The sequence below is a fragment of the Electrona antarctica genome (genome assembly GCF_951216825.1).
Source record: "Electrona antarctica genome assembly, chromosome: 22".
In the NCBI taxonomy this organism is placed as follows: domain Eukaryota; kingdom Metazoa; phylum Chordata; class Actinopteri; order Myctophiformes; family Myctophidae; genus Electrona; species Electrona antarctica.
The window spans coordinates 39,878,871-39,890,503 of NC_136805.1; the positions used below are offsets into that span (position 1 = coordinate 39,878,871).

An 11,633-nucleotide genomic window follows, 5' to 3' on the forward strand; every position below is an offset into this window, starting at 1 on the left:
GTTTTAAATTCACTTTTCTCATTATACGTGAGAGTAACTTACTTCAGTTATTAACGTTACGCGAGGAGTGAAGGAATCTCGTGACAATGCTATGTGTCACCAGGTCGGGAAGCACCACATGCTATGTGGTGCTTCCCGACCTGGTACCGACCGTTTAGTTTATATTATATAATTCTATGGTACCGAAGCACTGTTTGCTTGATTTCATGAACATCATCACGTTAGTTTCCGGTTACCATTTATAGAGGTAAAATGGGCGGAGACTACGCTTGGGAAATAGCAAGTCCCTGTGACTGAGGCAAATATGAGCTACAGCCACGATACGCACAAATGAAGCCATTACGCCACCTTTGATGAATGACACGTGAGAATGAGCGTACCGAAAATACACACTCCTTTAGTCACTCTATAGAGCACCGAAGTCCTGACGTCACTGGCCTCTACTATCAGTAGAGGGCGCCAGTCCCCAGGTTCGTGTATTTTTTTATAAGCATTGTAATCTCCATAGGGGGATTTTAGATCGCCTCATATAAGAACTGTGTTTGAAAAATAAACCGATCACCCCGGCCTTTTCACTCATATGGATATGAAGCATCGACTGAAGGTGGAAATGTACAAATATACCCAAAGACAACCCAGAGACTACATTTCCGGGTAGGCTGCATCTGCCCGCAGCCCGTCGCACAACAGAAACTGAACGTTAATTAAGTTTATTTTAATTTTTATTTCATTGATATATAATGTATCGTGGTTAGTACGAGTCGAGTCACCACCAGCTGAGCTTACGTCAACGAGGAATCTCAGGAACGCAATATGTTGACAGCTGGGCGTGACGTATATGCTCAGCGACATTGCATTCATATGTAGTTTCAAGGCTTTTGCGGTCACATTAATTCCATTTTCTCCAGAAACTGGCTGTATCAACTGGAATGAATGGACATCATTAACGACGCACAGCCACTCCCCTGACAGAAACGCCGGGGTGGTCGGTTTATTTTTCAAACACAGTTCTTATATGAAGCGACATAAAATCGCCCTATTTTCAATACAAATAAAAAAAATACACAAATCTTTTTTTTGTGAAAATAATTTGGGGACCCCCCAAAATAATTTGGCGGCCCCCCACAGGTTGAGAACCCCTGATTTAGATCCATAAGGGGAGAGCTCACACACGCTTACACACTACATTAAAAGTAGTATACCATTTTTAAAAAGTGGTATGGCATGCCACTTTTAAAAGTGGTAAATTTCCATGCGGCCCCTGATTTGGCTAATGTGATGGTAAACCCCTGAGCACTTATTGCCAAGTTTGGTGAGGATCGGAGCAACTATGTGCCTGTGGCACACAGGGGTCCCTGGCGTAACACCCGAGGGCAACCAAGCATACAATTATTGTTTTAGTTTTTTAGTAATTATTATTCTACTGTATCTCTTTTCCACTAGTTTTAGTTGTTGACAAAATTGTCAATAGTTTTAGTCTTCATTTTAGTCACCATATACTGTAGCTTCTTTTAGTTATTTAGTAGTACTTTGCTATACTGAGAGCTGCAAAATGTGACATTTTTATGGGTTGCAATGAAGGTTTTTGGTGTAAGTGTAAATCATTTGTTTTATTTTTATTCTCAGGGTGTCAGACTGGCCTCTCCCCACAGCAGTCTCACGTCCCTGTGTCCAGTTGGTCTGGGTATGTCCACCACTCCATGTGGACGCTGCAACACCTGTGTCAAGGTTAAAGAATCAAATCAGCAGAAAACACCTTCCTGCACAAACCAAGAACCTGCCAAGCCAGATGAAGAAAGAACTACCAACAAAAAACAAGAACCTACTAAACCTTTCCTAACCCTAACCCAAATCCTAACCGTAGTCGCTGTAATCCTAGCCATAATCCTAGCCTCAGCCCTTTATCCGTTCCGCACTGAGTCAGGTCACAAGTTACATCAAGTTGGACCACTGATAAACGAATATGAAGAAAGGATTGCTGAGCTGCTGAAGACAGAGGCTGCTGTTCAGCAGAAGATCCAGGAAAGACAAGTGAAGATTCAGGAGATCAAACACTCAATAGAGCTCAACAGGAAAGATGCAGACACAGTGATAGCAGCCGACATGCAGGTCTTCACTGCCCTGATCAGCTGTATCGACAGAAGCCGAGCTGAGTTCATGGATGGGATTGAAGAGGAGCAGAAAACAGCAGAGAAACAGGCTGAAGGCTTCATCAACGATTTGCAAAAGGACATCGCTCAGTTAGAGGAGAGAATTTCTGATCTGAAGCAGCTCTCACACACTGAAGACCGCCTCCAACAACTCATCGTCTTCCTGAACTTCCCATCCATCAACACCCTTCCACCCATCAAGGACTGGACAAAGGTCAATGTCCATCAGCCTTCATATGTGGAGACTGTGTGGACAGCTGTGGCTCAGCTGGAGAAGACACTCAGTCAAGAGATGCGTGATGCTGAGCGGAGGATGATCCAGCAATATGCAGTGGATGTGACTCTTGACCCTGATACAGCAAATCCCCGACTCATCCTGTCTGAGGATGGAAAACAAGTGAGTTGTGGAAACACAAGGAATGATGTCCCAGACAACAAAGAGAGATTCTCACACTATGCCAATGTCTTAGGAAAACAAAGCTTCTCCTCGGGAAGGTTTTACTATGAGGTTCAGGTTAAAGGGAAGACTTTCTGGCGTTTAGGAGTGGCCAGAGAGTCCATCAACAGGAAGGAAGCCATCCCACTGAGTCCCAACAATGGTTACTGGACTATACGGCTGAGGGATGGGGAGTATGAGGCTCGTGCTGACCCTCCTGTCCTCCTCCCTGTAAGAGAGAAGCTCCAGAAAGTGGGAGTGTTTGTGGACTATGAGGAGGGTCTGGTCTCCTTTTATAATGTGGAGGACAGAGTTCATCTCTACTCGTTCACTGGTCTCACCTTCACTGAGAAACTCTTTCCAGTCTTCAGTCCTGGTCTTAAGGGTGGTGGTATAAACTCTGCTCCTCTAATCATCTCTCCTGTTAGTATGGCCAACATTTAATATCACAACATTTTTTATTTCATTGTAGTTTTGGGCAATATTTGATATTTTATTACTTTCATATTTTATGACTCCACAAATAAAATAATATCAGGTGTGTGTGCGTGCGTGTGTGCGTGTGTGCGTGCGTGCGTGCAGTACACACATGAACCACTTCAGCCCTAAACTCCATGCACTTTGGCTACGTGAAAATAGCAGATCTACAATGTGTCGCGATGAGCTTGTAGATCTGCTATTTTCAAAATATTTTCATACATCTGAAACATGTGAATTGGGACATTCTTCAGAATGAGTACTTTAACTTTTGGTACATTCATTATATTTTGATACTTTTGTACTTTTACTCAAGTACATTTCTAATAAAGATTTTTTTTTACACTGCGGTATTGATTCTTTTACTTAAGAAATGTTAGTACTTAATTTTACACCTCTGCTTATGACTCCACTGAGCTTTATTGCAATATGTTTTGTATTGTATTGTATTGTATGAATTACGTAGCCTACTGATGAATTGAGTATAATGGACCTCAATGGAAACAAGATCCCTGGGTGTTTTTGTGTTATCCTTTTAGCATAACCTTATCAACGAATAATCTTATAATTACAGGATGGAATCAATCAATCAATCAATTGTATGCCTTGTTATTGTCTATATTATGGACTCAACATAAGCCTGCCGTGTACCAAATTGAAAACCTGTAGTGCAGCATTGGATAAACTAGCACTGGATGACCGTTTCAATTTCAGATGTATTTAGTCAAGTTAAAAACAGAAGAAAATAAATGCATATAACCATAATTGTGCAGGAGAAAGTTTATACAAGTCTAGAGGCTTATATAGAGAACTTCCCCTATTTTGTAGTATCAAACATAATACAAAAGTACACATGTTTTTTAAATACACTGCGTGTTATAATGATGCCATTTGGGGGGGGGGGTCCCCAGTTCAATTATGATTATTTTGGGGGGTTGCAGCCTGAAAAGGTTGCCCACCCTTGGTCTAAGATAGGTGGTTAATAATATTGCTGTTGATTTCCTCAAGCTATGTCTCTCAGTCTGACAGACGGAACATAAACACACGTAGTAGTAAAATACATAAAAGCATGCACAAGGTTAGCAGCCGATGACAGAAGCAATCAAGTCATTTAGATCGTTAAACCAGACTGAAGGAAGTCAAAGGTTGTTTAAAGAAGCAGTGTTTCTTACTGTTATATGTTATGTGTCTATAGGGTTGACTCACAGACGGACGGTATGTACTTGTGAATAGTATTGATATTTGTGCAACATTTGACAACATGTTTAACTTTTTTCCAGAACGAGTAGGGTGGTTGTCTAATTCAGCTACCCACAGTTTACTATCTAAGGTGGCTATATAGGCTATATGTCGTCAGCCATTGTAACATTCTGGTTGTACCGTGAGCTTCCGTTTAGCGGCAGACTGTCTGGGAGAATTCATCTTTAATCAGGTGTATCTTGAAACTGTGTGTGCCCGGCCGTAGCTAAACTTACTTTAGGTACAGTGTTTATTGCATGCTTGCGTGTTTATTGCATTGCATTGCAGTGTGTGTGTGTGTGTGTGTGTGTGTGTGTGTGTGTGTGTGTGTGTGTGTGTGTGTGCGTGCTTGTGTGTGTGTCCGCGTCATCATTACCGTCATGCCAGAGTCTCGTCCCTCAGTGTATGTGAACTTGAACTACTTGATTTACAGGAATCACGTCTCAGTGCATGTTAACACAGGAGGCTGTATCTGGGCTGGTTTCTTCTACGACACACCATCGGGTAGGTTAAAAACGTATGAAATCCTTAAATATATCATTATCAATGGGCCACATCAGAGTTATTACATTATGGGTGCATAATGACGTATTGGTGTGTAATGAATGAATATTCATTCATTACACACCAATACGTCATTGTTACTACAATAGTATAATGTTATTTTAGATTTTTGCTTTGGAAATTCAAACAAAGCAGATATACAAGCTCACAGCGTGTGCATTTGTGGCGTGCTGTGAGCTTGTACATCTGCTATTTTCTTTTTTTTTAACCTCGAAAGTGTATAAACAATGTTAAATCATTTTGAATTACTCTCCTGTTCTTCTACCCCTGAATACGTCCCAGGTCTTGTGCGCAGGTGCTGAAATGTGTGTGTGTGCGTGTGTGTATGTGTGTGCGTGTGTGTAAAGGTCTCTGCTCTACCATGAGTGAGTCTGTGGAGAGAGAGGAGGGGGGCGTGGCCTCTAAAAGCAGCTTGTCTGAACAACATGAGAGGTAAGACAAACATCTATAGTGAACTAAACTGTTAATAAAGGTTTGATAAAGCAATGATACTATTTAACTCTTATTTTACAATATAGACTATAGTTAAAGTGCTTTTTAAGTGGTCAATCAGACTAATTGATTTTTGATCAACTCATGTTGATTAGGTGATGTAATGGTAATGTAAAACAAACAGTGCAAACACAAACATTAAACGCCATTAACAATAAAGAGACAATATGACGTAAATGACACATTATGACATTTTCCCTTCATTACTTGCGTAAGCAGAGCGCGCAAGTACTAGTTTCGCCCAGGACGATGCGTATGCACCGTCCCAGCAAATGACGTAATGACTACTTGTGCCTGATACGGCAGTGGTGCCAGACTACATACATGTATACATAGGAGCATTACCTCTAATCCTCCCGACACTAAAACATATCGTCATTACGTCACCATCGAAAACCAATTACACTCTGGCATTGGGACCTTTAATCCACATCTTTATTACGTCATCATTGAGAGCTAGTCATCATTGAGAGCTAGCTATACCAGTTATACCCTGACGTCATATGCTGGGACGGTGCATACGCATCAAAAGTAACCACAGTATACCGCTAATCAACTTACAAATTACATATAGGCATTTCCTTTAATCCACCCGACACTGATCGAGATCTACGTCACCATCGAAGGCATTGGGTCCTTTAATCCACATCTTTATTACGATATACTTCATAATACTACTTTTTTACGTGCAAAAAGTAGGTACGTAGCAAATAGCTAAACCTAATAATTCAATATTTCAATCGTTCTTTCAAAGAGAAGCTGAGATTTGACAGTTTGTAGCGGTCGACAGTACTTGCACGCTCTGCTTGCGCACTAGTAGGACATTTATGGCCTACCTGTATGTGCAACAAGCAAGTAGGCACTCGACAGAGTGCAGTTCTAGTTGTCAATGCGTTTACAAAACAAACATTGAACTGAAGACAAACATTAAACCTGCCCTCAAAAACTAATTATATAAAGAAAAGAAAAAACATATTAGATTATTCAGTTTTAAATGGTTTATTGGTTCTACTGTATATATCGTTTCCTATATATTTTCGGTTTAATTGCCCAGTCCTAGAGCAGAGGTCATGAGATTAATAAATGATAACCCTGACCATGATAAAATACATGTATGTTGCAATACAGGATACATTGAATAGTTAAGCCCATATAGATCCCTGATCATTAATATTGGCCAGCAACTCATCTGACGTGTGTGTGTGTGTGTGTGTGTGTGTGTGTGCGTTTGCGCGCGTGTGTCCTCCACAGAGACCACCAGAAGAAGGATCTCAATGAACTGTCTGATCAGGAGCATCAAACAGACCTGGTGAGTCCGTTTACAACATATTTTCTTATACAAATTAAATGGATAATGATTGGTTGAAGGGGAGAAAAATGTTTATTGTTGTACTGAATAATGATGTACAAATAAATGCATCATTGTTCATTTGGAGGGTTCTCTGGAGCGAGAGAAGAAGCTCTGCATGGACCTGGAGAGAGCTGAGAGAGTCAACAGAAAGCTGGAGGAGGATCTGAAACGATCCCAGGAGGACCTGAAACGATCCCAGGAATCCATCATGGATCTGGAGAATGAGATCAAGAAGTAAGATGGACCACGGTATGAAATGACATGCAGTAACTACCTGTAGAATGACACTAACATTGTGATGGCTGTATCCCACAGGAAGGACTTTGAAATAAGCCAGCTTCTGGATAAGATTGAAGATGAGAAGTCTTCTTCCTTTTTGCAAAAGAAGGTCAAAGAGCAACAGGTATATAGTTTTTCCTTGAAATCATTAATAACTAGAAGAATGTGCTCCTTGGAGCACAGATCTCCGCCAGGGCAGGAAGGTTATTGTAGGCCGCAACATTTCACGGCAATCGGATGCTGTGTTCATGATTTGACGCATTTTGTTCTAAACGAGCCACTCCTGCAAACTTTAGGAGCCAATCAGGATGGAATATGAAAAATTGGACAGATCTGTCTTGATCCAATGACTATAGACGAATCCACAGAGCCTTGGCCTGTAGGCCAGGTGTAGGCAATCAATAGCCTGTGTCAAGCTGGTACACCTCAGATATGGCTGCGCCCAGAGAACCACTCTGTGGATTCGTCTATATAGGTATTGGCCCGGTTTCCAAAGGACACCTCTTACACCATGGTGTAAGAAGTGGTGTTGCACATGCTCAGTTGCTCCTCTAGGCCGCACACAGAAGCCTGTGAACATAGACATTCCATGCATAGATGTGCCACGCAATGGTAGGCATCAGGCCTGGTATGGTAGGCCTCTGAAATTTAATTTAATAATATGCAACACCACTTCTTACACCATGGTGTAAGAGGTGTCCTTTGGGAAACCGGGCCATTGTCTACCGATTTCTTGATGTGTGGAAAAAATGTATAGGAGTAATATAAATATGATTCACACACCAAAGTTTCTTGATTTGTACACTCTCATACTTAAATGAACACTGAGGACTAGATTGTGACAGGAATAGATTGAGGTCCCAGAGATTTAAATAAATTATATCAAATTACCTAATGCACATATCCAACTGGGGGGACGTTGAGAAGCACTGAGTAAGAGAAATGAGTACGAGTAAATGATGATTGTCACACGTTAACCTGATATGATTGATTGATTTGAAAGGCTCGTATTAAAGAACTGGAGGAAGAGATGGAGGTCAAGGTTGAGGAGCAGAGAGATGACCTCGACCGGGGGGAGGAGGAGGAGGAGGAGGAGGAGGAGGAGGAAGGTGAAGACCCCGCTGTTCACATGGACATGACCAACAAGCAGGTAGCAATTTAGTCTATAGGGCCAGATTCATTATTCCATTTGATTTCTAAATCCAATGTAGTGGGACAGTGGAGGGAATCAATCACCCCGGTAATCAATACAGCTCGGATGAAAATGATCAGATTTTATTTTTTACCTCTGCAAAGGTGAGTGCGCTATTTGGTTGTGATGTTTTAAATTCACTTTTCTCATTATACGTGAGAGTATTTGCACTCAATAAATCAAATTACAAAACGTGTTAGAACAGATCTTAACAAACTTACCAACATATTGCTTTAAGAGCCATACACTTTTACAGTAAACGTTAACCTGATATGATTGATTGATTTGTAAGGCTCGTATTAAAGAACTGGAGGAAGAGATGGAGGTCAAGGTTGAGGAGCAGAGAGATGACCTCGGCCGGGGGGAGGAGGAGGAGAAGGAGGAGCAGGAGGAGCAGGAGGAGGAGGAGAAGGAGGAGGCGGCGGAGGAGGAGAAGGAGGAGCAGAAGAAGGAGGAGGAGGAGGAGAAGGAGGAGGAGGATGAGGCGGCGGCGGCGGCTGGTGAAGATCCCACTGTTCACATGGACATGACCAACATGCAGGTAGCAATTTAATCCTAGTCAGTAGGGCCAGATTAAATCTAGGGAATCGAGGGAATCAATCACCCCAGTAATCAACACAGCTTTGATGAAAATGATCAGAATTTATTTTTTTACATCTGTAAAGGTGAGTGTGCAATTCATCAGTAGAAATTATTATATCCTTGTCGAGTTTTAATAGCATTTGGTTGTGATGTTTTAAATTCACTTTTCTCATTATACGTGAGAGTAACTTACTTCAGTTATTAACGTTAAGCGAGGAGTGAAGGAATCTCGTGACAAAATAAGCTGATCAACTAGTTGCTATGTGGTGCTTCCCGACCTGGTACCGACCGTTCAGTTTATATTATATAACTCTATGGTACCGAAGCACTGTTTGCTTGATTTCATGAACATCATCACGTTAGTTTCCGGTTACCATTTATAGAGATAAAATGGGCGGAGACTACACGCTTGGGAAATAGCGAGTCCCCGTGACTGTGATGCAAAAATGAGCTACAGCCGCGATACGCACAAATGAAGCCATTACGCTACCTTTGATGAATGACACGTGAGAATGAGCGTACCGAAAATACACACTCCTTTAGTCACTCTATTTACACCTGGGTGTAAATTTCCTGAGTGAATCTGGCCCATAGGTTTTTGAATAAAGTATCATTTAGATCAGGGGTTCTCAACGTTTTTGGCCGGGGACCCCCGGAAATGCTTTGGCCGTGTCTCGCGACTCCCGCCCCGCCCCCCCCCCTCCCCACCCCCAATACAAACTGACTGCAAAAATAACCTTAATAATAGAGAAAATATATCATAAATGAATACTGAAACCAGATATAATCATTAAGGAAAGTGTATGCATGCACTGTGTGTACTATGTAAACTCTTAATTTCCATTTTCCAGCCATTCACTATATATATATATATATATATATATATATATATATATTTTTTTTTTTGAAAATAATTTGGGGACCCCCAAAATAATTTGGCGCCCCCCCGAGGGGTCGCGACCCACATGTTGAGAACTCCTGATTTAGATCCATAAGGGGCGAGCTCACACACGCTCACACACTACATTAAAAGTAGTATACCATTTTTAAAAAGTGGTATGGCATGCCACTTTTAAAAGTGGTAAATTTCCATGCCGCCCCTGATTTGGCTAATGTGATGGTAAACCCCTGAGCACTGTTATTGCCAAGTTTGGTAAGGATCGGAGCAACTATGTGCCTGTGGCACCCAGGGGTCCCTGGCGCAACACCCGAGGGCAGCCAAGCATACAATTATTTTTTTAGTTTTTTAGTAATTATTATTCTACTGTATCTCTTTTCCACTAGTTTTAGTTGTTGACAAAATTGTCAATAGTTTTAGTCTTCATTTTAGTCACCATATACTGTAGCTTCTTTTAGTTATTTAGTAGTACTTTGCTATACTGAGAGCTGCAAAATGTGACATTTTTATGCAATGAAGGTTTTTGGTGTAAGTGAAGTATCATTTGTTTTATTTTTATTCTCAGGGTGTCGGACTGGCCTCTCCCCCCAGCAGTCTCACGTCTCTGTGTCCAGTTGGTCTGGGTATGTCCACCACTCCATGTGGACGCTGCAACACCTGTGTCAAGGTTAAAGAATCAAATCAGCAGAAAACACCTTCCTGCACAAACCAAGAACCTGCCAAGCCAGATGAAAGAACTGCCAACAAAAAACAAGAACGTGCTAAACCTTTCCTAACCCTAACCCAAATCCTAACCGTAGTCGCTGTAATCCTAGCCATAATCCTAGCCTCAGCCCTTTATCCGTTCAGCACTGAGTCAGGTCACAAGTTACATATATTCGGACCGCTGATGAAGGAATATGAAGAAAAGATTGCTGAGCTGGTGAAGACAGAGGCTGCAGTTCAGCAGAAGATCCAGGAGAGACAAGTGAAGATTCAGGAGATCAAACACTCAGTAGAGCTCAACAAGAAAGATGCAGACACAGTGATAACAGAATGTGTGCACGTCTTCACTGCCCTGATCAGCTGTATCGACAGAAGCCGAGCTGAGTTCATGGATGGGATTGAAGAGGAGCAGAAAACAGCAGAGAAACAGGCTGAAGGCTTCATCAACGATTTGCAAAAGGACATCGCTCAGTTAGAGGAGAGAATTTCTGATCTGAAGCAGCTCTCACACACTGAAGACCGCCTCCAACTACTCATCCTCTTCCTGAACTTCACATCCATCAACACCCTTCCACCCACCAAGGACTGGACAAAAGTCAATGTACATCAGCCTTCATTTGTGGGGACTGTGAGGACAGCTGTGGCTCAGCTGGAGAAGACACTGGAGAAGACACTCAGTGAAGAGATGCGTGATGCTGAGCTGAGGATGATCCAGCAATATGCAGTGGATGTGACTCTTGACCCTGATACAGCACATCCCTGGCTCATCCTGTCTGAGGACGGAAAACAAGTGAGTGATGGAGACACGTGGAATGATGTCCCAGACAACAAAGATAGATTCTCACTATATGTGAATGTCTTAGGAAAACAAAGCTTCTCCTCAGGAAGGTTTTACTATGAGGTTCAGGTTAAAGGGAAGACTAGTTGGTTTTTAGGAGTGGCCAGAGAGTCCATCAACAGGAAGGAAGACATCATACTGAGTCCCAACAATGGTTACTGGACTATAGGGTTGAGGAATGAGGAGTACATGGCTGCTGCTAGCCCTCCTGTCCTCCTCCCTGTAAGAGAGAAGCTCCAGAAAGTGGGAGTGTTTGTGGATTATGAGAAGGGTCTGGTCTCCTTTTATGATGTGGAGGCCAGAGTTAATCTCTACTCTTTCACTGGTCTCACCTTCACTGAGAAACTCTTTCCATTCTTCGGTCCTGATCCTAACGATGGTGGTATAAACTCTGCTCCTCTTATCATCTCTCCTGTTAGTATGGCCTAAA

The 11,633-nt window shown here is 42.0% G+C and overlaps 1 protein-coding gene across 1 annotated transcript; it reads left to right on the forward strand.

Annotated features, from left to right (window-relative positions):
• Window positions 1-2,103: 2,103 nt before the first annotated feature.
• Window positions 2,104-11,633, forward strand: LOC306915143 (uncharacterized protein; the record flags this gene model as incomplete). The annotated part of the gene is made up of 9 exons (XM_079492392.1): window positions 2,104-2,547; window positions 2,665-2,791; window positions 5,214-5,298; window positions 6,610-6,667; window positions 6,795-6,943; window positions 7,025-7,112; window positions 7,992-8,138; window positions 8,473-8,721; window positions 10,226-11,633. The coding sequence occupies 9 exons, from the start codon at window positions 2,104-2,106 to the stop codon at window positions 11,630-11,632; spliced, it is 2,754 nt and encodes a 917-aa protein (XP_079348518.1). The 3' UTR covers window position 11,633.